General features: G+C 48.0%; 8 protein-coding genes across 8 annotated transcripts; 6 read left to right on the top strand and 2 right to left on the bottom strand.

The window, feature by feature from the left end:
* Positions 1 to 390: 390 nt before the first annotated feature.
* On the bottom strand, positions 391 to 4,872 carry LACBIDRAFT_251819 (uncharacterized protein; the record flags this gene model as incomplete). Its single annotated transcript, XM_001883611.1, has 24 exons — positions 391 to 504; positions 563 to 699; positions 757 to 885; positions 941 to 1,090; positions 1,147 to 1,203; positions 1,259 to 1,318; positions 1,368 to 1,453; positions 1,504 to 1,598; positions 1,652 to 1,811; positions 1,876 to 2,003; positions 2,057 to 2,173; positions 2,235 to 2,386; positions 2,440 to 2,646; positions 2,708 to 2,894; positions 2,947 to 3,212; positions 3,270 to 3,512; positions 3,564 to 3,724; positions 3,777 to 3,874; positions 3,923 to 4,018; positions 4,088 to 4,234; positions 4,292 to 4,402; positions 4,466 to 4,542; positions 4,598 to 4,678; positions 4,737 to 4,872. The coding sequence occupies 24 exons, from the start codon at positions 4,870 to 4,872 to the stop codon at positions 391 to 393; spliced, it is 3,195 nt and encodes a 1,064-aa protein (XP_001883646.1).
* Positions 4,873 to 6,551: 1,679 nt separating this feature from the next.
* LACBIDRAFT_191078 (uncharacterized protein) lies at positions 6,552 to 7,368 on the top strand (the record flags this gene model as incomplete). The annotated part of the gene is made up of 4 exons (XM_001883734.1): positions 6,552 to 6,835; positions 6,891 to 7,190; positions 7,241 to 7,271; positions 7,319 to 7,368. Exons 1-4 carry the CDS (start codon positions 6,581 to 6,583, stop codon positions 7,366 to 7,368), a joined length of 636 nt encoding a protein of 211 aa, XP_001883769.1. The 5' UTR covers positions 6,552 to 6,580.
* A 245-nt stretch (positions 7,369 to 7,613) lies between these two features.
* Positions 7,614 to 9,930, bottom strand: ALG4 (phosphomannomutase). The gene is made up of 7 exons (XM_001883610.1): positions 9,829 to 9,930; positions 9,657 to 9,768; positions 9,432 to 9,600; positions 9,319 to 9,381; positions 9,227 to 9,263; positions 8,980 to 9,171; positions 8,712 to 8,930 (listed from the first exon to the last, which is right to left on the bottom strand). Exons 1-7 carry the CDS (start codon positions 9,910 to 9,912, stop codon positions 8,823 to 8,825), a joined length of 765 nt encoding a protein of 254 aa, XP_001883645.1. The 5' UTR covers positions 9,913 to 9,930; the 3' UTR covers positions 8,712 to 8,822.
* A 169-nt stretch (positions 9,931 to 10,099) lies between these two features.
* LACBIDRAFT_302801 (uncharacterized protein) lies at positions 10,100 to 12,323 on the top strand (the record flags this gene model as incomplete). Its single annotated transcript, XM_001883733.1, has 5 exons — positions 10,100 to 10,385; positions 10,442 to 10,921; positions 10,975 to 11,081; positions 11,134 to 11,301; positions 11,355 to 12,323. 5 exons carry the CDS (start codon positions 10,100 to 10,102, stop codon positions 12,321 to 12,323), a joined length of 2,010 nt encoding a protein of 669 aa, XP_001883768.1.
* A 795-nt stretch (positions 12,324 to 13,118) lies between these two features.
* On the top strand, positions 13,119 to 14,012 carry LACBIDRAFT_302800 (uncharacterized protein; the record flags this gene model as incomplete). The annotated part of the gene is made up of 3 exons (XM_001883732.1): positions 13,119 to 13,151; positions 13,211 to 13,340; positions 13,417 to 14,012. 3 exons carry the CDS (start codon positions 13,119 to 13,121, stop codon positions 14,010 to 14,012), a joined length of 759 nt encoding a protein of 252 aa, XP_001883767.1.
* Positions 14,013 to 14,889: 877 nt separating this feature from the next.
* LACBIDRAFT_302799 (uncharacterized protein) lies at positions 14,890 to 15,956 on the top strand. The gene is made up of 3 exons (XM_001883731.1): positions 14,890 to 15,154; positions 15,211 to 15,530; positions 15,584 to 15,956. The coding sequence occupies exons 1-2, from the start codon at positions 15,011 to 15,013 to the stop codon at positions 15,496 to 15,498; spliced, it is 432 nt and encodes a 143-aa protein (XP_001883766.1). The 5' UTR covers positions 14,890 to 15,010; the 3' UTR covers positions 15,499 to 15,530; positions 15,584 to 15,956.
* A 2,300-nt stretch (positions 15,957 to 18,256) lies between these two features.
* Positions 18,257 to 20,191, top strand: LACBIDRAFT_302798 (uncharacterized protein; the record flags this gene model as incomplete). The annotated part of the gene is made up of 9 exons (XM_001883730.1): positions 18,257 to 18,269; positions 18,327 to 18,377; positions 18,436 to 18,532; positions 18,586 to 18,988; positions 19,051 to 19,125; positions 19,177 to 19,284; positions 19,337 to 19,470; positions 19,524 to 19,937; positions 19,990 to 20,191. The coding sequence occupies 9 exons, from the start codon at positions 18,257 to 18,259 to the stop codon at positions 20,189 to 20,191; spliced, it is 1,497 nt and encodes a 498-aa protein (XP_001883765.1).
* An 81-nt stretch (positions 20,192 to 20,272) lies between these two features.
* LACBIDRAFT_191143 (uncharacterized protein) lies at positions 20,273 to 22,594 on the top strand (the record flags this gene model as incomplete). The annotated part of the gene is made up of 9 exons (XM_001883729.1): positions 20,273 to 20,355; positions 20,411 to 20,732; positions 20,786 to 20,854; positions 20,907 to 21,173; positions 21,234 to 21,480; positions 21,535 to 21,668; positions 21,717 to 22,181; positions 22,242 to 22,394; positions 22,445 to 22,594. Exons 2-9 carry the CDS (start codon positions 20,451 to 20,453, stop codon positions 22,592 to 22,594), a joined length of 1,767 nt encoding a protein of 588 aa, XP_001883764.1. The 5' UTR covers positions 20,273 to 20,355; positions 20,411 to 20,450.
* Between the last annotated feature and the right edge of the window lie 174 nt (positions 22,595 to 22,768).

Genomic DNA, 22,768 nt, shown 5'->3' with positions numbered 1-22,768 from the left:
AGAAAGCTGTGCGGAATTAACATTAGTTGAACTTCCCAGTCTCCTATGGGCGATTTCGGTGGACCATGTAAGGCGGGGCCAGAGCGGATTGATTCACATAAATATCTGGTTATTTTAGATTGCTTTCAAAGGGTCGGGTCTTCCTGGGTTCGCTTGAATGTGCCGGTCTTCCCAAGGCCTCCATCCTCCGATAGACAACACAGCCCCGCCAGCTAGCGGTCGATGTCAGGTCAATTCCTGACTTGTGAATTTTCCTGCTCTTGTGGGTCTATTGCGGTTCCTGGCGTATCGCTTGGCATAATGCAAAGCTCAGTTACGTATACACCGAATGTAAACAAGAAAAATATCCAAACTTGAGTTTATGCATAACACAAATGCAGGAACATTCCATCACCACACATCGTCATCAAACCGCTGCAACACAGCATTCGCATCCTCGACATCCTTCTGTGCCTTCTTCCTCATGTAAAAGATCGGGCAATCCTTACTCGTGCATAACACATCCTGGGAACGAATTGATTTAGGCGCCTTCCTTTCTTTCTAAATGGAAAGAACAGCATACCTGATGCAGTGATCCTTGACACCGCTGACATTGTGTCCACAAACGCGAGAATCGTACTTGTAGATCTGACGTTGTCGAGACTTGCTTGTGGTACATTTCAGCCATGCGCGGTCGACAGTTGTTGCACAGGGCACCATCTGTGATAGGGGGATCAATTAGTCGGGGAGTTCGAGAGGTCATTAAGCACGGCTTACTTTTGACGCTGTTAGTCGCGCGCAGAGGAGTTTTGCACCCCAAACAAGTGATGGTCTTCACCGCGAACTTCATCAGTCCTCCCACCGTGGGGGTAGCGATTTGTATCGTGCGCGTGTGGTCGCCCGACACTACACTCCATAACGATGAGCGCTAATCCACAAGAAATATGAGGTAGCCACCAACGTAAGGAAGATGCTTTCTCGCCAAGGATAGGTTCGAAAATTCTCATGAGAGGTTTTGACAGTTGGTTCTCTAAGTAATATTTGGTGTCGATAGGGAGGTTATTCTCGAGTACGTAGAGGGGGTCTTCGGATTTCTCGTATGCGGCAGCACCTATAATCGGTTGAGGTGTTGAATAACGAGGAATGAGAAGAAAGAGAAAGATAAACCTTTGATACCCTTGATTATCACGTAGGCAACACGATCTCCCAGTGCTGGAGCCGAACCTGTAAAAGAGATAGGCGTAAACGCGAATTTTCGAGAAGTTCATAAGATGCTAACCTGCATCACGTTGTTTCATTCTCTCTGCAAGTTCCGCGTGTGCTTGTTTGCCAGCATAATCTAAGGTCGATGTTGAGGAACAATTCATGCAACTTGGCATTTCACCCACCGGTTTTGGAAAGGGCTTTGGTGATCACCAACTGTGACATATCCACCTTGTTCTGTAACAGGTCTGCGATAGTCTGTTTGGTATAACTAGAAAGACAGTTTAGTGATGAGGTCAGAAATACTTGGATGAAGCTTACTCCTCGGCGCTCCGAACGTCCCTATCAATGAGCATTTTGTGCAGACAAGTCTCAATCACGGTAGACACGAGTCGACAGTTGTCTCGACGGACAGTCTATTTCAGTGGTAAACCTTCAAGGAAAGAAGATCAAATAAGTCCCTACTGACCTCGATACCTTTCGAGTCCATCTTATCATACTTATCCACTTTTGTCCAATACAACCCCGCATAACGTTTCTTGCTGATCAAGAGATATGGATAATACACCTTCTCGAACTCGAGCTTGATGGGCTTCACGAACTTCGCGGTCACTAGATCCGCCGCTTCACTTCCTATATAAAAAAAACTGTCAGTTGTTGTCCTGGAATTGCGGCTTCTGTTGTTGAAAAAACATACCCAAAGCCATAACCTTGGCAAGATCATTTGGCCCAAACCGAACCATAACAGAATCGGTATCACCATAAATAATCTCAGCATCATGCGTATGCCCATTAGCGATGCAGTATTCAGCTTCCACTTCCTGTTCTCATCGATAAGCACGCAAGGCAGATAAGTAAAGTCCAACCCACGAACCTGCTTCGTCTTCTCAATCATCTGCCTACCATACGACGTGACACTAGACGAGATAGCCAGACACGGGAGTTTGCCAATCGTCGCACCCGTAAACCCATACACCGAATTGGCACTGATCTGTATAAGACGACTGAGTTGTGCTTGTTCCTAGCAAAATGTGGCACACAAAAATAAATACCTTGAGAGCAAGCTGTCGTCCGTCTAACACGGCCTTTTTGAATGGGTCTGTCTCTTTCTTCAGATCTGCCTTGGCCCGCTTACGTGCTGATATCAGGTCTTCCAGGATGGTTGGCAGCAGGCCCTTCCGCTTCTTAGTCGTTGCGAACAGATCTGTAGAGGTAGGTAAATGATCAACAAATCCTACAAGATAGAAAAAGCCCAACCATTGTTGGGAGTCTGAATATAATCAACGTCCTTGACCAAGCCTAGGCGATCTATAGTCGCCTTGTCCAAAAGAGTGGTGTAGCACAAATTATGAGCCATCATGATGGACGGGTAAAGTGAGCTGAAATCCAGAGTCGCAATCGGCACATCGTAGTAGCCCTTTTTGGGCTCAATGACGGTAGCACCTTCGTATTGCTCGTCAGAACCTATGACATAACGTTCACGTCAGCCGAAAGAAAGCAGTGGAGAAGAAATGGCTGGGCGAACCCTCTCCCTTCATCGAAGGTACCACGTAGCCCTCGTCGTTGGCTTTGCGGAAGAGCTGCGAGAGAACCTTGATAGATTGACCGCGAGAGAGGAGGTAGTTGAATGGGACACCGGTGACACGGGCCATTTCGATGTAATTCACAAAGCACATGAGCTTGTCCAAAAGCCGTTGGGGGAGATACGCATCCTGCATGACCCACATCAGCACTTGCTTAAATCGCTACAAAACAGATACATACCTTGAGACAGTACACAGCCAACCGCCGCCGTGACTCTGGAGTACCATTCTGCAGTTCCGTAATCACAGAGTGATGGACATCCTCTTTTTGCTCCCCCAAGAATTGCGCACAGACAGAATTCAAAGTGTAGCTCCGCAATTTATGTTCCCGCTGCATGAATTGCAGTACATCGAGCTGTAGACGCCCATCCAGCGGTGTATCCTTCGAGTCACGCTGGCCGTACGCTTTTGATGAGAAATGGGTGTTTTTCGTCTCAACTTTGACGTCTTACAATGAAGCTAATATCAGCAGAAAGAGGGAGTTGGGAGGAAAGGAGAACTCACTTTTCAGTTTTCCAAGGTATGGGAACTTGATCGCCTTTATGGCCTTTGCTCGATCCATGAGGTACGGGAAATCGAATCCAGCAATGTTATATCCGATGACAACGTCCGGATCAACTTGTTCAACAAAGTCTCGCCAACTATGTAGCATTTTCGCCTCGTCGTCGAATGAAAGGACTTGCGAGCCGACGATATGTGAACAGCTGTTGAGCGTGAATACGTTCCGGATGAAAGGTTTATGTTCCCCTGTCCCTCAATTTTAGCATCTCCTACAAGAGAGAATGGGTGAAGAAGCACCTTGAATCGTCACCATGTTAGCAATCTGGATCACAGGATCGACCGACGCTTCCGGGAAGATTCCCTTCCGACCAGCACATTCTATATCGAAACTTAATATTCGCAAAGGGGCGATCTTGGACCAGTCGCCTTCGGGTGCGTGGGAGATGAAAGCGTCGTATCTGGTGTTAAAAATTGAACAAATGAAAGAGACGAGACGAAGGAAGAACAAACCTCATACCGAATTCCAACTGACACGTCGATCGCTTTTTATCCGGGGAGTAGATGTTGTATTTTCCTGCGGGGACTTCGATCCAGTTCATCCCAACAACCTTCGGGATTATAAGCAGGAAAGGCGACATGAATGTGGGCAAGCTTACCTTTGTGTCGATCATAAACCGGAGAGTGTAGGCGATGTTACTTTCAAAGGTGGGCACAACGTCATTGAATAGGCCTTGGAAATCGCATTCGCCACGCTCGAAGATGCGTAATTACCAGCAGAAGAAAAAACGGTGAGGGTCTGCTTGACAAGTGATAATTGAAACCAAAGGATACTCATCTCTAACTTTGGGCAAACTTCTGGGCTCAGTGATGATGAACTTGAGAAATGGTATCCAGTCGTCGCCTCTGTAGCCCCACAACGTCCTCTTTGATACTCTCTCAATCCTCCTGACACAACCTTGAGTTACGGACTGTTGTTGTTATACGTTAACGCGAAAACAGAGGATAAGATTGGAGGAGGGACCAACGTTCAAATACTGTCGAAACGACTCTATATCGCCATCTTGGAACCCTCGGGGAACTCCAATATAGAAATACGGCGGAAAGTCGGTTACGTGTGCTAGTACACTGTGCCCATCCTAATACACAACACTTTCTTTCAGCTCGGAGGAGTATGAAGAACTTGGGAATGAAGAACGAACCTCCGTGACGCCAAACATCCGCAACTCAATCCCGCCACTCCCATCCCCCGTTTCATCAATGTCTATCTGCTGAAAGACTGCTCCCCGAATCAAATCAGAAAACACGACGAATAAGAAAGGCCAACAACCAACCTATAGAGTCTTTCTTCTCATTCATCTTCCGAAGCGGTGGCCTGGCCCATTTATCAGCTCCGCCCTCGACATCTTCAAGCCCTTGGTCAGAAATCCTCTAATGAATGGATGAATCGGAATGAAAGCTCACCAACAACACCCGCAGCTTCCTCCTTCAACCGTGCCAAAACGTCCGTAAAAGACGGTTGTTGGCTTAACTGACTCCGAGTCTGATTGTGATTGAAAGACTGCGTCGGACCCAACTTGCGTTTCTTTGCTGCTCGCTCGGATTCCATTTGTGTTTACTTTAGAAAAGTTAAAACGCGTCAGTGACACTAACAATCGTTGGCGACGCGTGCAATGGGAAGCAACGAACTGGGTATGTGATGATGGTGCGTTTAGTTTTGGTTGTTCATGAACGTATTCAAGACGAGGGTTTGCAAGGTGACTTGAACGCGGAGATTTGTGAGCGTGATGGACGCGATATTTACGTATGTTTGTGACGCCGTCACTGGAATTGTATATTCCCCTAATATCTACAAGAAAAAGAAAGTGCTACCAATTCGCCAAAATAGATTTCGTAAGTGGTACGCTCTCCATCTCCTGTTCGTATTCCACCTCCACCCTCGGTCCTCCTTGCCAAATGAAAGGCGTCAGAAACCAAAAAAAAACCCGTGATGAAGAAAGGACACTCACTTTTCGTTTTCTTTCCTGGTCTTGTTTTTGAAGGCTTCGGTGCGTTTTTGGAAGGCGCTTTCCGCTTCCCCAGGGATGTTTTCGGGACATCGTTTTCAGGTTCACTATCTTCTTCTTCGCTCGACTCTTCCTCCTCCGAACCCTCCTGCAAGAAAAGAAATGAGTTTTAAGCCAAAAACGCCATGCGAGCAACTCACCGCAGCCTCCTCAAGATCACTCAACCCATCATCCTCCTCATCCCCACTAACATCACTAACAAACTCTCTATCACCCCACTCATCCTCCATCTCCTCCTCCAACTCACCCTCATCCTCCTCGTCCGTCTCGTCATCCAACATACCCAACTCCCCATCATCCAACTCCACATTCGCCTCTCCCCCATTCCGTTCCCGGTCCAGAACAGCTTGCCACACGGACTCGTTCACGTTTAATGGTGCGTCGCCGTACGCTTTTGATTTAAGTCGTTCTATTAGTTCTTTCTCGATCGACCGTTCCAGATGTGCGGCGGAGAGAGCCTTTCGCTCGCGTACGGCTTCTCTGCGGTCTAGTTTTTTCTTCACGCCAATAAGCTTCGGTCTGGTAAAAAAAATTATTCAAAAGGTAAGGGCTGGTAAAGAGGTAACGACGAACTGTTGCCGCAGTTTTAAACGCCTCATTTTAATGAGATACTGCGTTATCTTCGTTATCCTCTGCTTGCATTTATGAATGGTGAAATTAGGCCAATGGATGAGTTCGCTGTCAATCTCGTCAAAGTCAACGCAAAGCGGTGCGAATTGAACTAGTAAGAAACCAACCTGTTCCAAGGCTTTGGTGTAGTTATTCGAAAGCTTGATGCGTTCCCACATATTAGCTGGCGAATGGGCCCGCTCGATAGTTTTAACATAGAGGTATAGAATTCCTGTAAAAGACCAGTGGTCAGCCGAGGAAACTTGATACACGTTCCGGTAAAGTTGAGAACCTTCTTTTTCTCGGACAGTTGCATAGCGTGAGTTGGCTAGTGGACATGATTGGCGATTGCAGAGGCCTGTAACGTTATATTCGTTTCGACAAAAATTCTGGGTCGTTGTCCTGCACCAGCCAGCCAAAGATCAGCGAGGTAGACGGGTGAAAGAGTAAAAGAAACATACTTGACTTTGTAGGAACAAAACTGGTGATTGATAACTGACCAAATCACGTCGTCACTTTGCATTTTGTGAAGGTGTCTGTTCGATCTTCAAAAGTTGTCGGCGCTCGATGTTTGGTTTCGCATCCATAACCCTCCGCTCCCCATGCACGTGCCGGGCCCTCTCTCCGAGTTCCCCTCAAAGCATGTCCCTCCGTTTGCTCAATGTCCCCTTAATTTCCTCCTCCTCCACATCCCGCCTTCTCCGCCCCCGCCACTTCTCTCGATCATCATGCCTCAAAGACTTCCATTTCGATACACACCACTTTGTCCAGCGTCTGGAACGCGAAGGGCTGAATCGGGCACAGGCCGAGGGCATCATGTCGGCAATGGCTGAGGTTATCGACGAGAGTATACGGAATATGACGAGTAACATGGTCACAAAGGCCGAACAGGAAAAGGTGCGCCCGCACAACATGTACTCTATTCACTACTAATTTGAGGAAACGAACGCAGCATCACTATACCCAACAAGTCGACTTTGCACAAATCAAGTCCGAGCTGCAGTTAATGGAGAAGAACGACCTCGCGATGATCAAAGCGGAGAACGACCGGCTCGTCGCGGATATTGAGAAGTTGAAGCAACGGCTTCGGGAGGAGATTATGCGGACGCAGGGTGGGGTGAGGTTGGATTTGAATTTGGAGAAGGGGCGGATGAGGGAGGAGAGTAGTGGGCAGGAGTTGAAGATTAAGGAGGTGGATACGAGGATAGAGCAGGAGATTGCTGGGTTGAGGACTACGATACAGGCGTCAAAGGTATGTTCACAATACATCGGAGAGTGATTGAATTGAATGGGTACTTTTAGGCTACGACGTTGCAATACCTTGTTACAATTGGTGCGTCAATCCGATACATTCCTTTCGTTTTCTTACAATGGTTATAGTGACCGGTTGTTCTGCGCTTCTAATGGCCTACTTGCGATTCCGTTCATGATAATTTACTGTTTATGTACCCCGTGAGAAAGCAGATGTAATTTCTTTCCTGTGCCTTCGTCATAATACATTCATCGACTCTTTTTGTCTCCTCGTCGTCCTCGACGTTCCACCCGCCGTTCTCCTCCTCTCCTCACCTCCTCACTCTCTCCCCACCCATGCTCCTATCCAACCAAACAGCCTGTCTCACCAAAGATCACTTCACCTACCCAATATACTACACCTCCCGTCAATCCCTCATCCAGCCAATCCCAGACCGCCTCCTAACCCTCGCCTCACCCATCCTCGCATACTGGTCCCTCTCCCTCCTCTTCCACTACCTCGACACAAGCGACTGGAAATGCCTCGAAAAATACAGAATACACCCCTCGGAAGAAGTAAAGTCGCGGAACCTCGTAACCCGTTCTCAGGTCGTGTGGGCCGTCATTTTTCAACAGGTTATACAAACTATTATGGGCTTGTTTTGGTTGGCCGATGAGGTTCCTGGTGCGGTGAATCACGCGTTGAAGATCCGTGAAATTGCGGGAGTGTTACACCCATTTGTGGAAGTGTTGGGGGGCGGGGAGAGGCCGTGTGTGGTTTTGGAGGTGGCGAGTTTCGTGTACTGGTGGGGGATACCGATTGCTCAGTTCTTTGGCGCGATGTACGTCCCGTCCCTCCTTCATTCTTTTACATACCCTACTCACTTCACGCTCATTTCAGGTTCATAATCGACACCTGGCAATACTTCCTCCACCGCCTCATGCACGTCAACAAATTCCTATACAAACAATTCCATTCATGGCACCACCGCCTTTACGTACCCTATGCTTTTGGGTCGTTGTATAACCACCCACTGGAGGGGTTCCTCCTAGACACACTTGGTGCTGTCATCGCGGAATGGGCTATGGGCCTGAGCACGCGACAGGCGATGGTCCTGTTTACCGTGTCGAGTTTGAAGACTGTGGATGATCATTGTGGATACAACTTTCCTTGGGACCCGTTACAGATGTGTACGGGGAATAATGCGGATTATCATGATATCCACCATCAGGTGAGTTGCTTTTTTCTCGTTGGGCTCTCTAGATTGATTGTTTGAATAATAGGTAATTGGGATCAAGTCGAATTTTTCACAGCCATTTTTCGTGCATTGGGATGCGTTGTTGGGGACGCGGATGACGCGGCAGGATATCGAACGTCGGAAGAGAAAGGCTGGCAAGGCTGAGTAGTCTGAGTTCTTGTTTATTTCTCTTGGCTTGGTTGTTCATCATAGTGTTCACTTGTAATTTTTCTTTTGATCAGTACTTGGTCGTCATATAATGTCTTTTGGATCTCATCTCATACAACTACTTAGTAGTGTCCCGGAAAAAAATTGTACAGTTAACGTTGACCTCTAATACATTGATAGTCCTTTGCATCTATGTATGTAAAAATGTCGTGGATGCTTCCTACTGTCCTTGCATATCCTTCCTATCCTTAGTTGCTGAGGAACAACTCCTTTACGATGCGGATGGTATCCTCAGGGTGCTTAACAGCATGTCCAATGGTCCGTGGATCAGTAAAGATCTCATAGTCATTTCCACCCTAAGCCCATGTGAGAATTAAACAAAACAAGAAGGAAACCCAAGCTTGCCTTGTACGTTTTATCACCAAAGAAATGGATCTCCTCGAATTCCTCATCCGCGACGCGTCCAAGCGCGAACGTCTTATCCCACCCATGCGGGAATACGTCGAATGATATCTGCCCGCCGATGGAATATGTTAGACCGTAGTCTGGGAAGTTGTCCTTGAGCGCTTGAACGAGTGTTGCTCTGATTCCGTGTTTCTGTGATTGTTGGCGTAAGGGAAGAGGAAGGGAAAAAAGGACAAGAAACACGAACCAAATCGTATTTCTCAAAGTCGATACGTTCTTGGATCCTATGATGTGGATTTGAGAAAGGAGAAGAGCGTGTGGATGGTACATGATACTGACGTGGCGTTTCGGCCGATTGGACTGACGTTTGCCATGCCTTTACGGAATTCGATGAACGTTCCTCTGTTCACCATTAGCAGGAATTCGAGGTAGAGTGAATGAGTGAGCAGTACCGCTTAATGGGTATATCCAAATCCGCGATATAATGAAGTATAAACTTGACCAAGGATTTATACCTTTCTTCACCTATAAAGTCGATGAACGACTGCGAAGGGAGCGGTTCGCCGAGCTTGAACGCCGTTAACCCATTTTCGGAAAATGCGTAGTCAAAGTCGTGGATCGCTTTCCGTCAACATAAGTGGGAAGTAAACCCGTCGAATACAAGAGAGAGAGCGTACCGTTGCTCCCGAGTTGTTCTGAGATCTTTGTGAGATCGGAGCCGCCGACGAAACCTATGACGAGCTTTTGGCGCAGGGCCTGGAGGGTTGCGAGCATCTCTGGCAAGGCTTCCTACCAGTTCAAAAAACAAGGGAAGTCCTGTGAAGTTTTGGAAGGAGGATGGAGATTTACCTGACGCGCGAGGCTGAGTGTTCCGTCGACATCGAAGAGACAAAGCTTTTTCACAGGCCTGCTGGCGAATGCTGCAGAGACCATGGTTGAGGTGAAGACAAGTGAACGTGGAGGTAGATCAAAGTTACGGTCCGGCAATCTCCGGGCGCTTAGATTGACGAGTCAGTAATACGTTTTTTCGGATAACTTGCAGTCATTTCGCTTCCTTATAATCCGACCCAACAAGTGTTCACAGAAATCACCCACCCACAACGCGTTCACATAGTAGGAAATGCAGAGTTTTCACGTCTACTCACTTCCACCAGAACTTCTACACACACTCACCCCTAGAACCCTGCTAAATCGACCACCCTCGCGAGCACCCACACCTGAGCCTGTCCTCCCTCCCGCGTCCACAAGCGGCTTGAGGGCCTGCAGCATTTGCCTTGGGATCACCTTTCGTGATCTTGATGAACAGCGAACACATTTCCGTTCCGATTGGCATAGGTATAACGTCAAGGTCCGCTTGAACGGTGGACAGCCAGTTACCGAGGCGATTTTTGGGGAGCTCATTGATGGTGTGTCTCGTTGTTTCACTCCATTTTTTCTACTGGTCTCAATTTTGGATGTATAGCGCTGGAAGATTCCATATCTGGCTCAGAGTCCTCTACAGATGAAGATGACGGCAACGACTCCGATGCCGTCGACGCGCTAGTGAACAAAACGAAACGACTCAATGCACGGCCTGATTCTCCCGACTCCATATCGCAGAATACACCGCAAACGGCAGTGACTTGGTTTCATTCCCCACCCTCTACCCAACTGGGCATATATCGCGCTCTATTCCCCCTCCGCACAAAACCTGAATCGTACTTAGACGAGCTGAGAGAGATGCAAGCTCCCCAGTTGGAGGGAAGGACATGGGCGATGTTCATGGTTGCTGGAGGGCATTTTGCGGGTGCGTTGGTGCAGGTTAGCCAGCCCAAGGATGATGTAGAGGAGGAGGGGGCTCACGGTGAAGGAGATACGACGGGGAAGGGGAGGAAGAAGAAATTGAAGAAACCGAAGCCGGAAACGGAGGTTTTGAGGCATAAGACGTTCCATCGGTATACCAGTGAGTTTCATTAGTCTGTGTGGGGGGTTGATGGCTCACGAGATTGAATTTAGCACGGAGAAAGCAGGGTGGTTCTCAATCGACGAATGATAACGCAAAAGGCAATGCAAAGAGCGCTGGTGCTCAATTGCGACGATACGGAGAACAAGCTTTACGCGAGGTGTGCTCTTTTTCTTTCCATCATCCTCGTATGTCCGACGAAACGATATTAGGACATCAGAAATCTACTAAATGAATGGGCTGAAGATATCGAGGGCTGCGAGAGGATCTGGATCCGCGCTAGCACCTCAAACCGCAAGATCTTCCTCAATTACGAGGATGCCGTCATAAAGAAAGGTGATCCACGTTTACGTACTTTCCCGTTCCCTACACGTCGTCCTGTACGTTTCTTTTCTTTCTTTCTTCACCCACATTTTTTTGATACAGCGAACAGACACAAGCAGAACTTACTCGCTGTCTCGCGGAACTCACAAGAACCAAAGTATCTCATTTGACAGAAGATGCTCTCCGCGCACAGGACGAAGCACACCTCGCCTCTCTCCTCCCTAAAACCCGACCACCTCCCGCTCCCTCCGCTCCCATCGTCCCCGAAAAGCCAAAACAACCCAAGCTAAGCAAGGAAGAAGAGCTTCTCCGGGAAAAATGGTCTCGTCTTCTAGAAATGATACATAAAGGACGCTTGGAACCGCTCAAAGCGTTTTGGGATCGAGAAAACGCCGCGTTGGGAGGAAACATCGATACACCCGTGCCCGAATGGACCGGGGAACGCTGGGGCACGTTGCTCCAGGTGGGGACGCAGGCGGGACACGAGGACGTGACGCAGTGGTTGCTTGAAGAGGCTCGTGCGGACCCGACGATCCCCGTGCCTTCAAAGTCCGGACAAGTTGACGTTGACGGAGAGGCGGAGGACGACGGTGGGGACACCTCTGACTCTCCGCGCAAGCTCAACACCGCCTCTGCCACCGGGCGCCGTACAGCTTACGACCTGGCGCGTACCAAACCCCTCCGGGACGTCTTCCGGCGATGCGCAGCTGCCCACCCGGAGTGGTGGGACTGGCTTGGTTCGGCGCGCGTCCCGAGTGCGCTGAGCAAGGAGATGGAGGAGGAACAGGAGGAGAAGAAGAAGGTCCGCCGGAAGGGGTTGAAGGAGCGTGTTAGGGAGCGGGAGGCCAAGGACCGGGAGAGGGAGACGGAGAGGCCAAAGACGCCGCCTGTGGTGGTTCAGACCAAGACTAAGGAAGAAAAAAAGCCTTCCTCTATGGTTGCTAATCGGCTTGGAGGGAATGCTGGTGCGGCTGATGCTGTTATGGGTCTTACGCCTGAGATGAGGGCCAAGGTTGAGAGGGAGAGACGGGCACGGGCCGCTGAGGCTCGTATGAAGCTACTGGGGGCAACTTGGTGAATGGTAACAGATTTTGCCCTTTACCATCCTCATGCATGCTCATGTTTGTCTCAAATTTTGACTTGTGGGCTTACAAGACCTTCTTGGGAAATGCACATCTTAGAATACTTGCACCGTTTGACACATCCTGTTGGCTGATAGCTGCAACACAGACACTGACTAGATGCGTGAACACCTAAACAACTAACAATCATGTCACACCATGTGACTGTATCTCAAATTTGTTAATGCACCTCATTTGACAATTCCTCCCCTTTGTTCTTTCCATCTCTCAAGCCACTTTCCAGCTTGAGCCTTTCCTTCCTTTTCTTCTAGCTGTGGTATTGCAGCCCTTTTCTGCTTGGTGATTCTGGAGACTCTTTTGTCTTTGGTGCAGTACACTGTGCTGGGTGGGCATTGTACTTGCTCTCCCCAGTATCATTGCCGACCTTGAGACCTGTCCACTGTTCAAGAACTGTGCAGAACTCAGTGATTCTCTATGGCTGATGGGCGTGGTGTAATCCTTTCCCCAGAAACGATTGGAGATGTTGCAAAACATGCACTCAAGCCAGGTGGATTCGAATGTGACTGGGATATTGGAAAATCTGGAGGCAAGCCTAAAACATGTCAAGTTGTTTTGGGAAGCTGGGATTTGTTGAGAAAGGTGTGTGTGTTGTCTTCCTGGTGTGCTGTTTCCTTTACTTGGGGGTTGTCACATGCATTTGCTATCTTACTTCTTATCATTTTTCCACGTTCCATTTTATCCGGAACAACTTCTAAGAATATTTTTGGGCTTACTTTGTATTTTTCTAGCATATGCACACACACTGTCGTTCTCAGGGGAAAAAGGTTCGGCATACATAATTTCTATATCTTTCACAGCATTTATTTGAATTTTTTGGCTCTAGAATACAAGGATTCCAATAGAATGCAAGTTGCCGCGGTGTAATTTCAAGCTGCAAAAGTCGTGCGAAGATCTTGAAAAACATGTTGATGAATCACACTTGTCACGCATTGCTCTTGATTGTCCCATTCGCGGTAAGACCGGCCAATAATTCTTTGATCTGATATTTATTTCGGAAGGCTAATTAATTTTTGGTTAATGTGTTCTTAGGTTGTGGATCCGTTACCTGGCGTCTTGCATCATTTCCGAAACACTTTGAGGATGCGCACAAAAATCTTTGGGGTGGTATTGTCAGAATGCCGTCGGAACTCTTGCTCCCATCGTCTAAGCCGTTTCCACCTTCCTTGAAGTCGCCACCACCACTGCCGAAAGATCGTACCATTGGAGCGGCGCTCGTGAACCCGACGAAAGCTCGCGGTGATATTGAGCGTTTTTTGGTGTCCGAAAACAGCCCTTTACCTGGACGACATCGTTTCCCGAAGCAGACAGAGAATAATCCTGACGCGGAAAGCTCACAGCGAAGTCCCCGCCTGGAATTTGAAGATTTGGACAATCGGCGCATTTCTCTGGATTTGGCGCGTACGTTTCAGGTCACGGATTTTCTCGCGGTCGTGGGGCGCCGAGGTCCTCGCGTGGATCTTGCGAGGCCGCAGCCGATGCTTGACCCCGACGAATTTAGGAACGTGATGCCCCCTAAGAGTATTCTCTATGAGGTTTTCGCAAGGCGGGTTACTACTGAGGATAAGGGTGGGGTCAAGCCTGAGAAGGTTGAAGGTCCTCGTGGTCCAGGGGATGGGGGGAAATAGCACATTCTTTTGAAAGGGAGACGATGCCCATATTGTTCCATGTTGGGTGATCCCTTGAACGTTTTGATACCTTACGGAAATCCGTCACCTAGAGTAACTTCTTACCTTTGTACATAATTTCTGTAGCATTATCCTAGTAGCTTTTTGGCGAGTAAGGCGGCAGTGGTATAGTATGAGCAATGTAAATTTTGGGCTTCTGCTTTTGAAGCCTGCTTGCTGGAAACTTGGCTATGGGTTATTTTAAAACGCGTTTTTCGTACAATTTCGACCGTTTCGTACCTATCCCACCTCCACGTAGCGGTGCCGGGATTCCCACTGTCATTCATAGTATGAACTTCAGTTGTGACACTATGATCCATACCGCCACAAAAGTTTTGGTAGTGAAACCAGATGGTGCAGAAGGAGGCAAGGAACTGTGGTCTGTGATCAAGCTAGAAAAACGACGACGTTCAAAATGATTTGTTTGGTAGAGGATGAAGATGAACGAGGCGACCCAACCCGTTTTATTTCCACCACTCGTAGGAATTCTCTTGCACAATCAATGGCCGCAGGACGTACGCTGGTTAATTTTTCTCTCCTTCTGTTCGTTAGTAGGCTGACCGTCAACAAGTTTATCCTTAGCACGCCAAATTGCGCACCTGGAGGAAGCGCCGCCTGTTGGTACGCTACGCATTGCGGTGGCATTTCGAAGCTGCGCTGGCGTTGGTGTTACCGTAGATTTTGATCCAGAGCATTAGCGCCATGTGGAGTGTGAAGATCCAATGGATGTGGAGCGTGAAGATCCAATGGAGGTCGGGTAGTAGCCGTTACTTTTCATACTCCGATATCCATGTTTATGTTTTCTGTAGCCCATTGCAGATCCGAAATAAGACGGCGGGCGGACCTGGGAGCACCTATGGAGGACAGTGATTTGGAGGGAAGTAACGGGGGGGAAAGATTTTGGTCAAGAGGATGAGGAAAGTGGAGGGGAGGACTTGGAGGGGACGACTTGGATAAGGATGAAAGATGAAGTGAATAGGGGCGTCGAGGATTCTGAGGACGGTGAAGATGAAGAAGACGTCGAGGGGCGGGGAGAGGCCGTGTGTGGTTTCGGAGGTTTCGAGTTGGTGGGGGATTCCGATTGCTCAGTTCTTTGCCGCAATGTCCGTCCCGTCCCTCCTTCACCCTTTTACCCTACTCATGTCAAGCTTATCTGAAGTTCATAATCGACATCTGGCAATACTTTCTCCACCGTTTCATGCACGCCGACATTAAGCAATTCCATTCATGGCGCCACCGCCTTTACGTACCCTACGCCTTTGGGTCGTTATACAACTACCAATTGGAGGGATTTCTCTTAGACACCCTTGGTGCTGTCATTGCGGAATGGGCTATGGGCCTGAGCACGCGACAGGCGATGCCCCTGTTTAGCGTGTCGAGTTTGAAGACTGTGGATGATCAGTACGGATACAATTTCCGTGGGACCCGTTACAGATGTTTACGGTGAATAATGCGGATTATCATGATATCCACCATCAGGTGAGCCGGTTTTTTTTTTGTTGAGCTCCCTCAATTGATTATCCAAATAACAGGTAATTGGAATCAAGTCGAATTTTTCACAGCCATTTTTCGTGCGTTGGGATGCGTTGCTGGGGACGCGGATGACGCGGCGCCGGCAGGATATCGATAGCCCGTCTTCCGGTGATGTGCAGCTGCCCATCCCGAGTGGTGGGACTGGCTTGGTTTGGCACGCATCCAGAGTGCGTTGAGCAAGGAGATGGAGGAAGAACAGAAGGAGCAGAAGAAGGTCCACCAAAAGAGTTTATCAGGGAGAGGAAGCGGAGGCCAAGAGACCAAGTCTCAAATTTCGACTCATGGATTTCCAGCTCACAGACTCGGTCACACTATCAATGGTTGCTGCTTGCAACTCACAACCTTTCTAAGCACATCTTTGAATATATCCTCACACCCTGATAGCATCATGACATGTCTTGTTGGCTGGCTGCTATGCATAGTCAAGGACACTACAAACTATCCTTCTGTCAATTCCTTTAAGTTTTTTTTTGGATCAGGATCATGTCACACCACGTGACCATATGTTGAATTTGTTGAATTTAAATTACATGTTTCCCCCCCCTTCACCCCTTCCTTCTCTCAAGCCACTTTCCAGCTTGAGCCTTTCCTTCCTTTTGTCCTTGGAGTGGGCATTTTAGCTCTTTTCCACTTAGTAATTCTGAAGACTCTTTTGTCTTCCATGCAGTACGGTGTACGCTGTGCTGGGTGGGCATTGGGCATTGGGCATTCTCTCCCAGGTAGTATTGCCAACCTTGAGACCTGTGACCTGTCTGCTGTTCAAGAACTGTGCAGAACTCAGTGTTTCTCTATGGCTGATGGGCGTGGTGTAATCCTTTCACCAGAAACAATTGGAGATGTTGCAAAACATGCACTCAAGCCAGGTGGATTCGAATGTGATTGGGATATTGGAAAATTTGGAGGCAAGCCTAAGACATGTCAAGTTGTTTTGGGAAGCTGGGATTTGTTGAGAAAGGTGTGTGTGTTGTCTTCCTGGTGTGCTGTTTCCTTGACTTGGGGGGGGTTGTCACATGTATTTTGCTATCTTATTTCTTGTCAATTTTGCTATCCAGAATAGGTTTTAAGAATATTTTCGGGCTTACTGTCATTTTTATAGCATATGCACACCCACTGTCGTTCTCAGGGGAAAAAGGTTTGGCATACATACTTTTTTATATCTTTCACGGCATTTATTTGAATTTTTTGGCTCTAGAATACTAGGATTCCGATAGAATGCAAGCTGCCGCGATGTAATTTCAAGCTACAAAAGTCGTGTGAAGATCTTGAAAAACATGTTGATGAATCACATCTGTTACGCATTGCTCTTGATTGTCCTATCCGTGGTAAGCTCACACCGGCCAATAATTCTTTGGTATCATAGTAATTATTTCGCAAGACTGATCAAATGTTTTCTTAGGTTGTGGGTCAGTTACCTGGCGTCTTGCATCATTCCCGAAACACTTTGAGGATGCGCACAAGAACCTTTGGGGTACTATTGTCAGAATGCCGTCGGAACTCTTGCTCCCGTCGTCTGAGCCATTTCCACCCTCTTTGAAGTCGCCACCACCACTGCCGAAAGATCGCATCGTTGGAGCGGCGCTCGTGAACCCGACAAGAGCTCAGGGTAATATCAATCGTGGTTCGGTGTCCGAAAACAGCCCTTTACCTCGACGACATGCTTTTCCGAAGCAGGCAGACGATAATCCTGACCCAGAAAGCTCACAGCGAAGTCCCCGCCTGGAATTTGAAGATTTGGACAATCGGCGCATTTCTCTGGATTTGGCGCGTACGTTTCAGGTCACGGATTTTCTCGCGGTCGTGGGGCGCCGAGGTCCTCGCGTGGATCTTGCGAGGCCGCAGCCGATGCTTGATCCGGATCAGTTTGGGAACGTGCTACCTCCTCAGAGTATTCTCTATGAGGTTTTCGCGAGGCGGGTTACTACTGAGGAGAAGGTGGGGATTAAGCCCGAGAAGGTTGGGATTACGCCCGAGAAGGTTGAAGCTTGAAGGTCCTAGTGGTCCGGGGGATGGGGGAAAATAGCACATTCTTTTGAGAGGGAGACCATACCCATATTGTTCCATCTTGGGTGATCGCTTGAACGTTTAGATACCTTACGAAAATCCGTCAGAGTAACTTTTTACCTTTGTATATAATATTTGTAACGGTATCGTCCTAGTAGTTTTTTGACGGGTAAGGCGGCAGTGGTATAGTACGAGCAATGCATTTTTATGGGTTTCTGCCTTTGCAACGCGATTATTTCTGCTTGTTGGAAAATTGGCTATGTGTAAATTAGCATGCGTTTTTCTTGCGTTTTTCGTCCACTTTCGACCGTTTCGTACCTATCCCCTGCCTGGGTACCCACTGTCGTCCATCGTAGGAAGTTGCGACGCAAAGAAGCCACAATAAATGGCTACACAAACCTTTTGGAATTGAAACCAGACAGTGCAGAAGCATTGGGCAAGCAAGGAGCTCCGATGAAGCCGGGAAACGACGAAGTTCAAAATGATTGTTTGGTGGAGGATGACGGTGCTTGCCAAGCCTGGGACAACCAAATAACGAAACATCCTCTCAGATTTTTTGGAGTTGGCCATGAAGAGCTTTGACCGACTTTTGACGCGAAACGAATCAACGAGAGGACACAGAAGCCTCAAACCCATTTTGTTTCCACTACTCGTAAGAAACTCCTTGCACAATGGCCCCAGGACGTACGCTGGTTTCGCAAAAAAAAACGTCTGTTCGTTGGTAGGCTGACCCGTCAACAGGTTTATCCCTAGCACAACAAATTACGCAGCTGGAGGAAGCAGCGCCTGTTGGTACGCTACACAAGTATGGTGGCATTTCGATGTTGCGCTGATGTTAGTGTTACCGTAGATTTTGACCCAGAGGATGTCCAATACCATGGCGTGGAGCGCGAAGATCAAATGGACGTGGATCTCTCTGCCGCCCGGGAACATTACGTGGAGGTCGGGTAAGTAGTCGTTGCTTCTCATGCTCTGATATCAGTGTTTATATATTCTGAAGCCCGAGCGCACTCCGGAATTTACAAGCGAGCGTTGCAGATCCGAAATACGACGGCGTACGGACCTCTAGGAAGCAGCTTATGGAAGACAGTGATTTGGAGGGGAGTAACGGAGGGGAAGATTTTGATGAAGAGGACGAGGAAGGTGGAGGGGAGGACTTGGATAAGGATGAGCGTGATGATGAAGTGGATGGGGGCGTCGAGGATTCTGAGGAAAGTGTAGAAGAAGAGGAAGTGCAATCGGGGAGTGAAAAGGACGCGGAAGAAGAAGTTTCGGAACCAGAATTTCCTCAGACGTCGCGTAAACGGTCAAAATCTCCGGAAGCTGCGGAAGATATGACTTCTGCTATGAAGGTTAAGCGCGAGGAGGACCGAAAGAAGGGCAAAGCTGTTGCAAAACAAATAGTGCATTTTGTCCTCCTGTGAGCTTCGCCAGGATGTTTGACAAATTTGCTTTTCTTCTCCAGGCATTATGGGATACTCTACTAGACACCCGAATACGTCTCCAGAAGGCCGTCGTCGCGTCGAATGACTTACCGCTGGTATTCTGTTCTCTTGCCAAGCTTTCTACCCCAACTAACTTTGTATTTCAGCCGTCGCAGATGGAAGAATTACTTCAGCTACCGGCATGTCGTGGTGCTCTTCGTAAGGTTCTTGAAGAATCACTGCTCTTGGCGGATGATCTATTTGATTTGGAAGAGGTTGGTTCACCTGTTTTGTACTTTAGTTTTGTTGCTCAATTTGTGAGTTTAGCGTCTATTGACGACAAACGAGATTATAGTACCGCCAGCTCGAAAACGGCGAAAATTGGAGTCACCTGAGTCACCTGCGGACTACGCGGCAAGTGTGTCTGAGTCGTCCGAGGCTAATTCAGCCCTCGAAGCAGCGTGTGTATTCTCCCCATTGGTTTGAAATTCATCTGATTTATCTAATCTCAAAGCTTCCATCCATATCTCAATCAAACGCTGTCAAAATGGTCTTCCAAAATTCAAGCCGTCGCTCCATCCGTTCTCCTTCCCTCGAATCGTGGAGCTTTCTTAAAGGGCTCCCAAAACATAAAATCAGCCGTGCAGCTCATTGACGAAACGCTTGCGGACCATGAGAAGCTCGTTGAGAAGACCCAGGTACGGAGGGGGAAGAGCGCCCGCATTGGGGCAGTGCCGGAGGACTCTGAGGATCAAGCTGGAGGAGACGTTGAGATATTCGATGATACAGATTTTTACCAGAAGCTTCTGAGGGATATCATCGATTCTCGCGGTGGCGGCGAAGGCGGGGATGATTGGTTAGTGCAACAGAAACAGAAGAAGGCGAAGAAAAAGGTTGATACCAAGGCGAGCAAAGGACGGAAGTTACGGTTCGCAATCTCTCATCCTATTCTTCACACTATGTTTACAAGGTGGTTATAGGTATGAAGTCCATGAGAAACTCCAAAACTTTATGGTTCCCGTGCCTTCCAGGGTAGCATGGCATGAAGAGCAGATCGATGAACTTTTTGGATCTCTGTTAGGAAAGGGATTCGACCATGCCGGGATTAATGGTGATGAGGTCGTAGAGCATACGGTAGAGGTGGACGACGCACTGAAAAGTGGATTTAGGGTGTTTGGGTAGATCTGCCACTCAATTTTAACAAAGACAAATATACAAAGCACAGGACGAACATACTGGCAGTTGAGGCTTAATCACAGTCCACGACTGCCAACAACAGCTAACACAGTACATCCTGCGCCAGTGTCTTTCTATTGTGTGTGGAAAGGCTCTCCATAGCTTGTTTTGTGAGTTAGATCATCGAGTATAGAGCCCTGGAACTAATTTACGCACCAACCGCAGTACAGAAACTGCGAGCTTAGTCCTGAGACAACTAGCAGCTATGAACATGGATGGCTTCGAAGATGAGAACCCTTTTGAACAAGACGCGGAACATATACCCTCAGAAGCATCTTCAACATCCAAAGTAGCCCTTTATGAACCCTCTTCACCACCCCTACACCCTTCTCGCCAACTTTCGCCCACTTCACCCACTTCACCCCGCACGAATCGTCCCCCATTTCCCTCTTCGGGTTCCCACCGGCAACCATACTCGAACTACAAGACTGACTACTGTTGTGCACGCGATAGGGTGTTACATTCGGGGGACGACGTCGAGATACTTGTACGTCATTGACATTCAAGTCGCAATGCATGGTGATTTTGAAAGCTGCATAGATCACAGACGCACAAAAGACCTCTCTCGGTGCTGGTTCGACTTACATAGCATATGTTATCAAAACAGGTGTACGCCCCTTCTCAATTGCGGAACGTCTCTGTCCTCATTTCGTCTTCTTAGAACACAGAAGCAAGACACCGTTATTCGGAGTTCGAGTCTTTTCGAGAGAGCCTTGTCAAGTTGTACCCGACGATAATCGTTCCTCCAATCCCATCGAAACAACCCCTTACGGACTATGCGGTCAAACAAGGTAAGGCCAAAGAGGATGTAACCTTGATTGCACGCAGGAAACGAATGTTGCAAACGTTTTTGAACCGTGTCGCTCGTCATCCTATTTTATCAAATGAGCATGTGTTTCATCGCTTCCTTGATGGCGAAGTGTCGTGGGTGCGTTACATGTCCTGGTTCATCTTCCTTCCACCCTTAAATTGTTCTTCTCTGGAATAGACCGAGGTCTTGAATTCACCACCCTTGTCATTACTTCCAAAGAATATACTCAAAGCGCCGTCACATAATCCTACTGACCAAAATGCTTCGCTCGCCTATGCTGCGCTTCCTAACCCCTCAGCTGCGCATCCTCTACGGCAGCCAGATCAACGATTCCTGGACTCCGAAGCTTTTACCCACAAATTCGCTAATCACGTCAGCGGTCCAATGGAGAAGGTGACGCGTCGTGTGATTAAGCGCTGGTCAGGTGAGTCTCACTTTCAATATTCGTTCAATTGGAAGGGCTTAACAAGAAGTTCAGACTATGCTTCTGATCATTCAGATCTTGGCGCATCGTTGAACGGTTTCAGCTTGAATGAACCTGGTTCATTGTCGGCGGCTGTCGAAAAAACTGGCCAAGCCGTCGATGCTACGTTCATGTCAACGACAAAACTGGTAAGAACAAAAAAAAGGCCTCCATCCTTATTTTAACAAAACTTTTAGATACAAGAACTTGAGCAAAACTGGGCAGAGCCGCTTCATGAATATGCGCAGTTTGCTGCCATCATCAAGAGACTTCTTGCTTATCGACACCAAAAGCATGTTCAGTACGAAATGACTCAGGATGTTCTTGAAAATAAACGAGAGCAATTGGAAGAACTGGAGAAGAGTGAGCGGGAGGCTAGACGGCTCGAAGAGGCCTTGGGTCGGGGAAAGGTTACCAATGGACTGGCGTCCCCTACCACTCAGGACTCAGAAGGAAATAGTGATACACCTGAAACACCAATTACGCCTGGCTCTGCGTTTCTGCCTCCACACCCTGGTCCAAACCCAGCACGGAGACGGACGAAAGCTCCCGGTATGGGTTTGTTGAATGCTTTGAGTTATACATTGCATGGTATGATGGACGTCGACCCTGAAGTCGCCCGTCGGAATGGCATTACCAAAACACGAGAGAACATATCGCAGGTGAGTTGAACTCACTGCTACTCATCCGGCGTTGTATTCTGAGGTCATGTATATCTTTAGCTTGAAGATGCGCTTCATTTGGCAGCTCAGGACCTCAAATACTCGAGCTCAACGATTCAAGCTGACTTGGATAGATTTCAACGACAGAAGGTGGCTGACATGAGGGAAATGTGTATTAGCATGGCAAGGAGCCATCGGGATTGGTGTAAGAAGGTGCTTACATCTTCGTCTCTTCTGTTTGCTCCCCTAACGGTGACTCCTAGAATTTGAAAGCATGGGAGGATGCGAAGAAGGAAATTGAGAAGATGCCAGACCATCCCAACAAGGCTCCGGTTACTCCAGAGGCGACATCAACTGTTCCAGTGGCGTCTCCTGCGAAGCAAAAGGATTCAACTACGGTGAGCGGGCGGTGATCAAGGACGATTCGGATTTGTGGCATGATTCCCCGACACTCATTTGCACATCGTTGTTTATGATAATTTTATTTAAATTCTGGGATGGGTGTTCATAATATACTTACAGTCTTGCACTCCATTGACTTTTTACGATGTCCTGTTTTATTAATCAGAATGCCTGAAAACTTACAA

The sequence above is a fragment of the Laccaria bicolor genome, genomic scaffold, assembly GCF_000143565.1.
Source record: "Laccaria bicolor S238N-H82 LACBIscaffold_22 genomic scaffold, whole genome shotgun sequence".
NCBI lineage: Eukaryota > Fungi > Basidiomycota > Agaricomycetes > Agaricales > Hydnangiaceae > Laccaria > Laccaria bicolor.
Note: the sequence above shows the minus strand (reverse complement) of the source record. Positions and strands in the feature narration are given on the sequence as shown.

Excerpts from the sequence above, each read along its gene's own strand:
- LACBIDRAFT_302799 (XM_001883731.1), top strand. The coding sequence starts at position 15,011 with ATGAAAGATGAAGTGAATAGGGGCGTCGAGGATTCTGAGGACGGTGAA. Across the intron at positions 15,155-15,210 it reads GCTCAGTTCTTTGCCGCAAT|TTCATAATCGACATCTGGCA; the intron begins GTCCGTCCCGTC and ends GCTTATCTGAAG.
- ALG4 (XM_001883610.1), bottom strand. The coding sequence starts at position 9,912 with ATGGTCTCTGCAGCATTCGCCAGCAGGCCTGTGAAAAAGCTTTGTCTC. Across the intron at positions 9,769-9,828 it reads CACTCAGCCTCGCGCGTCAG|GAAGCCTTGCCAGAGATGCT; the intron begins GTAAATCTCCAT and ends TTGAACTGGTAG. Across the intron at positions 8,931-8,979 it reads TTGGTGATAAAACGTACAAG|GGTGGAAATGACTATGAGAT; the intron begins GCAAGCTTGGGT and ends ACATGGGCTTAG.